Source organism: Mus caroli, chromosome 15, assembly GCF_900094665.2.
Source record: "Mus caroli chromosome 15, CAROLI_EIJ_v1.1, whole genome shotgun sequence".
Classification (NCBI taxonomy): domain Eukaryota; kingdom Metazoa; phylum Chordata; class Mammalia; order Rodentia; family Muridae; genus Mus; species Mus caroli.
Genome location: NC_034584.1, coordinates 29,474,001 through 29,485,156, shown reverse-complemented (window position 1 = coordinate 29,485,156; position 11,156 = coordinate 29,474,001). Strand labels below are relative to the sequence as shown.

At 44.7% G+C, this 11,156-nt stretch overlaps 1 protein-coding gene and 1 non-coding gene across 3 annotated transcripts in view; both read right to left on the bottom strand.

Annotated features, from left to right (window-relative positions):
- Positions 1–1,923: 1,923 nt before the first annotated feature.
- Positions 1,924–2,033, bottom strand: LOC115029541. The gene has a single exon (XR_003835100.1). It is a non-coding gene; the product is annotated as a U6 spliceosomal RNA (small nuclear RNA).
- A 1,047-nt stretch (positions 2,034–3,080) lies between these two features.
- The window catches only part of Pop1 (POP1 homolog, ribonuclease P/MRP subunit), a 35,355-nt gene continuing 27,279 nt past the window's right edge, over positions 3,081–11,156 (bottom strand). For both annotated transcript variants that reach the window (XM_021183600.2, XM_029470143.1), the window contains 3 exons: positions 8,182–8,336; positions 4,518–4,865; positions 3,081–3,867 (listed from right to left, as the gene is read on the bottom strand). In XM_021183600.2, coding sequence (XP_021039259.1) covers positions 3,225–3,867; positions 4,518–4,865; positions 8,182–8,336 — 1,146 coding nt within the window. In that variant the 3' untranslated portion in view covers positions 3,081–3,224. The remainder of the gene's footprint in view (positions 3,868–4,517; positions 4,866–8,181; positions 8,337–11,156) is intronic.

Sequence of the window (11,156 nt, the reverse complement as noted above, 5' to 3'; positions counted from 1 at the left end):
ATCCTGGCTCACAGCTCAGGAATACACCCCACCCCATCATAGTGAGGAAGTCGGACAACTGGAGTGAAGCATCTGATCAGACCCCATTCACAATCAGGAAAAAAAGAACGCTGTGGCTCAGATCATGTTCTCCGTTGTATACAGCTCAGGGTCCCATCCTGGGATATGGTGTTATCCACAGCAGCAGGTCTTCCTGCTTCAATTAACCCCACAGGTGTATCTGGTGGTTTGCCTTAGACAATCCTTTAGAGGTCTTCCTGCAGGCTTGTCCCTAACAGACCTTGACGTTTAACACTTCACATATTTTAAAGAGTGTGACCCAGAAGCTGAGAATGGTGATGGAGCCTTCTAGTCCCAGCACCAGAACTCAGGAGGCAGAGGCAGTTGGACCCTCTGAATTCAAGGCCAGCCTGGTTCTAGAATAGCCAGGACTACGTAATGGCATACACTCTCCCCAAAAAATGAAAACAAAACCACCCAAAATTAATTTTGTCTTATATGGCTGTAACTGGTCCAAGTGTGCAACTTACAATCTTTGGGACAGCACCTGACTTTGTGGGCCTTGACATCCTTGTCCCTCAATAAGAGGACAGAAAGCCATTGTCACTTACTCCATGTCTCTATTCCATTGATAGAGAGAACAGGACCCCTACCAGTCTTTTTCTTGAGGGATTTGGATCTGATAGACCACCACTTTTTCAAAAAGATATGTCAAAAAAAAAAAAGTGTATGTTTCCTGGACAATAGGTATGGAGGGCAGTGGCTGTGCAAGATTCCAAAAGACAGACTCTTCGTCCCTGCAATCTCCACTATGCAAATGTGCACGAGGAATCTGCATGGAACACAGTACAGCGCTTCCCAGATTCACCAGGTCAAGAGAACTGTTCCCAGGACAGTTCCCAGATTTGCAAATACTCTCATCACATGGCTCTGTGACAGAGCAGAGCGAGCACTACACAGACCACTACACAGACCGCAGCTGGGGAGCCAGCCACACAGCATACTCAGACTTGCCAGGGGAATTGCTAAGCAACAAAATGGCATTCTGCCTACAAAGCAAGTGTGTAAAGAGTCCATACCTACTGCTGACATCGGGTAATATTTTTCTGTTTACAGACTGCAACTTACCTTATTTTTTTTTTTCTTCAGCTCATGAGTTGGACACTGAAGGAGGCTGGCATGGCTCAAGCCTCAACCATAAGGCCTGTTGTCTTTTTTCCAACCCATGTCAAAAATCTCCAAGGAGAAAGAGCCCTAGTGGCACTTACAGGGCCACCCAAAGAGCTCGTTCCCACCCCCTTTCAAGACCTCCAGTGAACCCTGACTGCACTGGTGTGGCCTGCTGTTGCATCACCCTGCTGAGGGTGCTGTCCTGGGTCCGGGACGCACAAACCAGAGCATGTCTTTACTAATTGGTCCTACAAAATGTTTATCCAAAAAGAATAAGATCAAAGAGAAAGAAAAATATTATGTATTCTTATCTACTTCCTAGAGATTCCCAATGTCTACTGCCACACTCAAACTCCAGAAATCCTTTAATTACAAAAAGAAAATTTCTTTAAAGATTTATTTACTATGTATACAACATTCTGCCTTCGTGTATGTATGCCTGCAGGCCAGAAGTGGCCTTCTTTCATTACAGATGTTTGTGAGCCACCACGTGGTTGCTGAGAATTGAACTCAGGACCTCTGGAAGAACATATAGTGCTCTTAACTGCTGAGCCATCTTTCCAGTCCGCCCCTCCCCCCCCCAAAATGTTTTTGCTTAACCTAACTTATCTTAAATCAACCTGATCTTGGGTTTTGCTTTGTTATCATATTTAACAGAACATATTTTGAAAATGAACCATCATGGCCTCCAGAAATTATCTGTAAAGACAATGTTTTTTTTTTTTTAACTAGATGTTTTTTTTTTTTTAATTGAAATATTTTCTCTTGTTGCTTCATGAACCTGCATGTCATCCTCGCACAGGGGCTGTGCTAACCTTCTCTGTATCTGTATACAACTTTTCTATGTGCTCCAAAGCGAGCACTCTGGTTGCTTCTTAACTAGCTGGGCATTCTAGATGCCATATGACATCATCTATGATATCATGAGGGTGGCAGCCATCCATATTGCAGCCCACAGGCTATGCAGTACCCAGGATCTCCTTAATAGTTCCAGAAAGTTCTCTAAAGATCAACCAGACAATTTTGACAATCCAACAAAGAGTAGTATTTCCATGGCGTTTTTTGAAAGATTAAGAAACAACAAAGCCCTGTGTTCCATCCAATCGATGACAATGAGCATCCACTTCTGTATTTGCCAGGCACTGGCATAGCTTCACCAGAGACAGCTATATCAGGGTCCTTTCAAGTACCCAAGGAGCTGAAGAGGTCTGCAACCCTATAGGTGGAACAACAATATGAACTAACCAGTACCCCCGGAGCTCGTGTCTCTAGCTGCATATGTAGCAGAAGATGGCCTAGTCGGCCATCATTGGGAAGAGAGGCCCCTTGGTCTTGCAAACTTTATATGCTCCAGTACAGGGGAATGCCAGGGCCAAAAAGTGGGAGTGGGTGGGTAGGGGAGCAGGGTGGGGGGAGGGTCTAGGGGACTATCGGCATAGCATTTGAAATGTAAATGAAGAAAATATCTAATAAAAAATTGAAAAAAGAAAAAAGAAACAACAAAGCAACACCAGGGAGTGCAGCACTGTCACACGCCCAGCCCACCTGACCATACGCAGCCACGTGGGATTTCTTTATGGCACACGATGTTAGCTCAGCAAGACATAACTGAGTGCAGCCACACACCCTGGGCCTCGGATGCGGGGCCAGACACTTCCAGCATCTGCCTGTTTCTTCAGCTCTGACGCAAGGCTCGAACCCTGGCCTTCAAACATGAAAGAGCTTGACCACTGAACTATAACCCAGGACCCTACAGTCTCTTCCTTAGAAAAAAATCGTTAACAGTTATTGTTGTACATCATGTGACTGTAAAATTTCTAATACAAAGTGTTCAGCCAGCATGTTAAACAATTAAGCATATTCCCAGGACAGGAAAAGATGGAAAAGAGTCAGATTAAAGACAAATCATCACCCACATAATTACATCATTTTAATTCTTGTTTCCACGCAGTTCCACAGTGTATCTTAAATCAGACGGTGACAGAGACAGCCAGGACTTTCTGTGAGCTTTGACCAAAATAGTTATAATTTAAGACCAGGCTATAAACCTAAATTCACACCTCAATGGTAATTCTTGCAAACCTATACTGCAGTGAGGTCGGAGGCCGCAGCAGCACCAGGCCCCTCATGGCTGCTGACTGGCTGGACAACATTTCCAGCAAGCCGGTCATGCTAACAAACCCTAAGGCTTCTCCACAGCCAGCAGCCATAGAAAAATCTCCCTGTGTGACAAAGCCTAGGAGGAGCCTGGAGCAGTGTGAGGTTAGTCCTGGAAGGGGGCCTGACCACAGCCCCTGCGTCAGAGCTTCCTGCCCAGCTATGGGCGGCCCTGCTGCCAGGCCCTCGGAGGCTCTGTGTTCCCCATCTTGCCTCTTCTCCTTTTTCTTCTTTTCTTTCTCCTTCAGAATCAGGCTTTTAAACGGGTCACTGTGTCTGGATTCCCAGGGTCCATGGTAGCACTGATCCTGACTGAGCCGGTGCAGGTCTTCCTTAGATGGGACACAGATCATGGTGTGTGGCTCTGGGCTGCCCTTCCTGAGCAGGGACAAGCTGACCCACACCAGGGCTCTGGGGAAATCATCCAGGATGGACAAGCAGACGTTTCTAGTCAAGTCTTGCTGAGCTCTGCAGGGAGCCCTCCTGATCTCAGAACTGGGCCCACACCAGGACGAGAGCTGCTTCAGCAGCTTCCTACTCCTACATAAAGCAAGGGACAAAGTGAAAAACCATTTAAAGCATGACATAGACCTAGTTCCAATAATCTTCTTTTCATGTCTGTCATTTCAAACTAAGAATAAAGATTATAGAACTGGGGCCGAGGAAAAAAATAAGGCATTCAGAAAAGTAAGATAAAAATAAGTAGGGTTATAACTAAAACAAGAAAAGCAAGAGGAGGAGAGTTTGAGAAGAAACAGGGATATAAAAATCTTAAGATAAATAAGGTGGACAAAAAGACTACTCAAGAGGAGAGTGCACTGTCGGGTCTGAGTGGGCAGTGCTCTCTGCACATGGCAGCAGAAGCATCTCCACCCTGCTATGAGAAATGGCTGCTGGTCCATCCCACATCCACACAATTCACAACTGGAGAGGCTGGCTCAGACCAGAGGCTTGTCACCAATCAGGGCCACCAGGCCAAGGACAGTATTTTCAACCACTTCATAAGTTAGTACCACGTCTCAAATCATGTATTAAACTGTTTCCCTAGGCCCTCTATGAAACATCAAAGGGATGGCTCCCCTTTTCAGAAAGTCATGAGTTAGCATAGAGGAACGAGGTAATGTTCATACCCAGAGCATGTTCAATATGGAAAACTATTCAAAATGTACCTGGCAGCTGCCTATACTTACCGAACAACACAGAGCGGGCTACCTGCGGTAGCCATATGGTCCTCACTGGCATTCCATTCCACAGCCACTTTGGTCCCCTCCTGCATTTGACAGCCTGTAACTTCTGGCTTCCTGGGTTGGTTTTCAGCTATACCTGCCTCATTAGATAGCTGGCAGATCTCTTTGGGGACACAAGGCACTCCAAGCTGTCTTGGGTCAGTCTCCTGAGCACCAGGCATTGAAGCTATAATAGCTGCCTCTTGGGCATGAACCCTGGACTCCCAGTCCCGAGTCAGCTGTTCCCAGGGACAACAGAAAGGAGCCAGTGTGCCAAGCTTAACATAGTTGGGCCTTTTAGCAGGCGGGCGTCTAACAAAAAAAAGAAATAAATTTTAAACTACTGGAGAATTAAAACAGCCATGATTATTATAACACATCTCCAAATCACACACCACACACACACACACCACACACTACACACACACACACACACACACACACATGCCTTCCCGCCTGCCTCTGCCTCCCTAGTGCTAGGTTTAAAGGTGCACACCACCATGACCAGATCTTTGTGAGATTTTCTTCTTTCTTTGTTTGATGTACATGAGTATGCTATCACTGACATATCAGAAGAGGGCATCAGATGGTTGTGAGCCACCATGTGGTTGCTGGGAATTGAACTCAGGACCTCTGGAAAAGCAGCCAATGGGTTGTTGTGTTTAGTTTTGTTTTCTGTTTGTTTGTTTGTTGGTTGGTCTTTTTTTTTTTCTTTTTGGTTTTTTGAGACAGGGTTTCTCTGTGTAGCCCTGGCTGTCCTGGAACTCACTTTGTAGACCAGGCTGGCCTCAAACTCAGAAATCCGCCTGCCTCTGCCTCCTGAGCACTGGGATTAAAGGTGTACACCACCACGCCCAGCTTGTTTTTTATAAAAGATAACACATCTACAAATGTGTGTACTGATCTTGAGAGCTCCAAGTACATGGTCTCCTGGGGCCGGGCATGCTGTCCCTGTAGATTTCCAAGGCTCTAAGTCAGTTACAGTGACGCTTCTCCCTCTCTCCTGACTGGACAACAAGAAAATCAGAAAGAATAAGTGTGTGTCTGCAAAATTAGTGTACAAACACTGTAAGTGGAAGAACAGTTAGGAAAGTGATCAAGGGGTCGGGCTGCTGGAGGGTGGTGGGACACTCCAGGTCAAAAGTGTGGGGAAGGCTTCACAGAAAAGCACAGACGACTTAGGTTCTGCTGACTTCTGTAGTCAAACTGTCTTCTCAGCATTTGTGTCTATGCCTCAGACTGTGCGGCACCTAGCCGTGATCAGGGGAGCTTCTTTTGGCAGTGGGTGACAATTCATGCAGTCTTATAACTTGCCAAAGTCTCAAGAATCAGTGCTTGGCCATAAATACGTGCATCACTCCCTCCAAGGCCCGGGAACAGTGGGGCAGAAAGACAGAACTGAAAGAACTCATGCACGTCTCAGACACACAGAGGCTACCTACAAAGATCAAGCCAGTCAAAACTCCCGGGGGTGGGAGCCAGGTGGGTGAGGGAGGGGTAAGGACATGATATATGCTTTTAAGCCAGGCAGTGGTGGCACACACCTTTAACCCTAGCACTTGGGAGGCAGAGGCTAGCCAAGTGAGCTCCAGGACAGCCAGGTGTACACAGAGAAACCATGTCTTGAAAAAACAAAGAGAACAAAAATCCCCACATGGATATGGGAGGGGCTCCTGGCTCTGAGGAGCTATTGACTAGTTGCCCAAGGAGTCATTTTCTTCAGTGGTAGAGCAATTGTTAAGTTGCCTATGCTCCAGTAAACAGCCCATACCCACGGCCACGGCCACGCCCATACAAGCAACCTGTATTAAATCAATGAGTCAAAAATAAAAAGTCAGGAAAACAGGAGGAGGAGCTGGGAAACGGAGGTCAGTAGGAATGGGCAGGGTGGTAAGAGAGGACTGTGGGGCAGTAAATGTAATCACAGTACCCTCTATAGATGCATGACGTGATCAAATAAAGTAAAGAAGAAACTAACGTTGCTTTACTCTGTGCCTGTTGGAGCCACAGAGCCAATAAATATGGATGAAATAAATCTGGATGAATGAATGACTCAGACAAATATAGAGATAGGTTTAGGGGAAAGTTCCCCAAAGCACCGGCCAGGAGAGCAGAGGCACCCCACAAGGCCGCTGAGGAGACATCGTGCACATTCATGTTGCAGCCTTACAGGGTCACTCAAACTCCAACCTGCGCCACAGCTGGCAGCTGAGCCACATGGGCCAGATCTGCCTTTATATGACCCATACCCTAAGAATGATTTTCATATTTCTATAGTCATTGGAAAAGGAAAATGATCCTATTTTATGACTGAAAATTATATGAATTCCATTAAGTGAGTGAGCCAGAAATAAGCCTTGGTTGGAACTCTAGCATACTCTGTTTTTGTCACCTGGGGCTGCTTCCTTGTCCCAGTGACAAAGCTGAGACCTTGTCACAGAGACAAAAGGGTCTACAGTCATAAGTGCACATCATTTGGCCCTCTACAAAAGTCTGCCAACATTTGCTGTACGATCATTGCTTATTGATATAGGGAAACCGACACGCTGGTTAAATGAAAAGGTCAGGTTTCAAAGTAGTATGGATAACACCATTCTTGTATTTGGGAGGTTTTGTACCTACAGAGAATAGACATGAAAGAGTCTAAACAGTGAATAATAAACATTCTCAGCTACAGGACTCGGCCACACCGTACAGGTGGCGCACAGACACAGCACAGAATGGCTGGGAAGCTGATCCAGGACCAGGTCACAACTTAGTCACTAACACCGGTCTATCATTCAACAAATGGCTCGAGAGCCAGCCAACTCTACACCACTCAGACACACAGACACACACACACACACACACTCACACACATACATACTCACACAGAGACACACACACACAGATACACACAGACACACACCACCTCTGTCTGTGGTTGTAGGAACAGGAACTCCCAGCAAAGCCACTGCAACATTCAATTATCAAACAACAAATGTTAGAGAGGCCCAGTGTACACCACCGATGGCTAGATCTATAAGCACCACAAACAAGAGAGTTTCTGTGCTTCCAGAAACCTACAATTTAATGGGAACATGGGTTCCTATAGTTTACCTAGACTTCTCTATATAACAGAAATAAAGGCCCTCATTCACTTGTTTCCAATGAAAGATATATAAGAAGAAAGGCTACAAGGATAATACTTAAATATTAAAAACAGTGCGTATGTATCTCTTTGGATGGCAGAATTGTATCAGTTTAAAGTGTTTTACCTACTTCCATGGTTTCGTTAACTTTAATAAATTAGTACTATTCTAAAACCAGGTTTTCTTAAAAAGTACAATTTCTGTAAGAATGGGGGTACAGGTAGGATAGCGATGAGATCCATAGCAAGTATCTGAAGTGCATGTCTGTAGTTCAGATGTCCATCACTGAAGTTGGAAAATAACCTAGAGAAGGGCTGGACCAGATAGGCCTCTACAGGCCAAAAAAGGATACCCTGGCTCCAAGCACTTCTTGGTAACAGACAACACAAGGAAAGGCTTTCCACTACCCACAGTTACTGCAGCCATCCCCAAGCCAGCGGTCGAGGAAAGCAGGAACCCCCGGCCGGAGACCAGACTGAGAATCGTTCCTTCCTTACCGTTTGTACTGCTCTAGAAGATCCTTAGCTTGATCTTCAGCAAACAGAACTCCAGCACGGCAGTCTGGGAAATCGCCTGGGATGTTAGGAGCCCGTCTGTATTGAGAATGTACTGTAGCCTCTTTTAATCCACCAACTCTTGCACCTCGGTAGATCTAACAGAAAAGCCAAGGGGCCCTGTCAGTTTTCTAACCTGAAGTGAAATTGCTTAACTGTCTATATAGGGGAATGAGAAACAAGCTTAAAGCCCAGCACAAGGAAAATTGATAAATACGCACATTAAGAGAATCCTACAACTAAACACCAAACAATAGTAAAACTGAATGGATGAAACTTCAGTCAACATGGGAAATAACTCAATATCCAATAAACCAGTTGCAGACCCATACGCGATAGGCATATAGATTAAAAATGTGTACTTACAGAGATACAAGCATCTGATAAAAGACCATGCACAGAGGGAACAAACACCAAATCCTAATTGTGGTACTTTAGGAGGAGAGCTAAGAGATGTGAGGGGCATGGAGCATTGCCTAATCGGAACGCAGGCACAGGGCGCATACTGAAATATGCCTAACTGTCTGGGGATGCAGCTCAGTGACAGAGTGCTTCATAGACTGGCTAAGACCCTCAGCTCAATACTCAGTACTGAAGAAAAAGCAAACAAAGATTTTCCTAACAAAAAAAAAAAAAAAATTAAGAGGAACAAGTAAAACAAAATCCCCTTCCTAAATGATTAACAGTTTGCACTAGGCAAAATGACTAAAAACGTAATAATCTGCACAAACCTAGCAGTCGACAACGGCATAGCCCATATCTAGCAGAGTAATGCTTAAACTAACCAGAAGATGCTCACACACAGATTTCAATAAAAGTCTTGGCTACAGTTAAAAAATGGGAACAGTATATGCTTATACTTAGCACTTAAAATCACAACAGTATGCTCTATAGTGCTGTAAAAGCTAAGCTACTGAACTTATTCAAGTCAAAAATGCAACATTATTGTTGCCTATTTAAAAAAAAAAAAAAATAGGGCTAGAGAGATGACTCAGCAGTTAAGAGCATGGACTGGAGCCGGGCGTGGTGGCGCACGCCTTTAATCCCAGCACTCGGGAGGCAGGGGCAGGCGGATTTCTGAGTTCGAGGCCATCCTGGTCTACAAAGTGAGTTCCAGGACAGAGAAACCTTGTCTCGAAAAACAAGAGCACTGGCTGGAGGGGCACAGATTCCTTCCGGTCAGCACCAGCGCCGGGTCACCTTGGGCACCAACTCCGCGGATGGTCCCATGTCCCCAGAGGACTCTCCACGCCCAGGATCTTAGGATCATTAGTGAGTGAAACACAGCATCGGTTCCAAACCAATCGTGACAGGCCCGTGACAGCAGGAGCAAGGACACAGGAGCCTTGCCTGACCAGAAGCTCAGGTTCCTTCTGATCGGTGCTGGTATACCTTGGTTTCGAACACACCAGACAGCCCCACAGTCCCCAGAGGAGACACCACTTCCAGGCGCTGTAACAAGCCTACGATCTTAGGATTTCAGGATACCAGGATACCAGGAGCTTGGTCACACCAGGATCGCAGGGTCTCAGAGGAAGCTTACTGCCAAGAACTCTGATACACCCAGAATCTCAGGTTCACAGGATCCTGGATTCACAGGATCACAGAGAAAGCTGGACTCTGAGGAATCCTGAATCAACCGGGATTATAGGAAGGACAGGCTCCAATCACACATATTGAGGGCAACAAGCACTTGATATAATCAGATGGCAGGAGACAAGCTTAAGAACAGAAGCAACAGAAACCAAGGTTACTTGACATCATCAGAACCAAACTCTCCCACCATAGTAAGTCCTGGATCTAGTCCTCCCACCATCACACCAGAAAAGCAAGACATGGATCTAAAGTCACTTCTCATGATGATGATGGAGGACTTTAAGAAGGAAATAAATAACTCCCTTAAAGAATTACAGGAGAACACAGGTAAACAGCTAGAAGCCCCTAAAGAGGAAACACAAAAATCACTTAAAGAGTTATAGGAAAGCAATACCAAACAGATGAAGGAATTGAATAAAACCTTCCAGGATCTAAAAATGGAAGGAGAAACAATAAAGAAATCACAAAGGGAGACAACTCTGGAGATAGAAATCGGAGGAAAGAAATCAGGAACCATAGATGTGAGCATCAGCAACAGAATACAAGAGATGGAAGAAAGAATCTCAAGTGCAGAAGATCCCATAGCAAACATGGACACAACAATCAAAGAAAATGCAAAATGCAAAAAGATCCTAACTCAAAACATCCAGGAAATTCAGGACACAATGAGAAGACCAAACCTAAGGGTAATAAGTATAGATGAGAATAAAGATTTTCAACTTAAAGGGCCAGTAAATATCTTCCAAAAAATTATAGAAGAAAACTTCCCAAACCTAAAGAGAGAGATGCCCATGAACATACAAGGAGCCTACAGAACTCCAAATAGACTGGACCAGAAAAGAAATTCCTCCTAACACATAATAATCAGAACAGCAAATGCACTAAATAAAGATAGAATATTAAAAGCAGTAAGGGAAAACGATCAAGTAACATATAAAGGCAGACCTATTAGAATTACACCAGACTTCTCATCAGAGACTATGAAAGCCAAAGATCCTGGACAGATGTTATACAGACCCTAAGAGAACACAAATGCCAGCCCAAGCTAACTCTCAATTACCATAGATGGAGAAACCAAAGTATTCCATGACAAAACCAAATCCACATAGTATCTTTCTACAAATCCAGCCCTTCAAAGGATAATAAAGGGAAAACTCCAACACAAAGAGGGAAATTATACCCTAGAAAAAGCAATAAAGTAATTCTTCAACAAACCTAAAAGAAGATAGCCGCAAAAACAGAATCCCAACTCTAACAACAAAAATAACAGTAAGTAACAATGACCTTATCTCTTAATATCAATGGACTCAATTCCTCCCCCC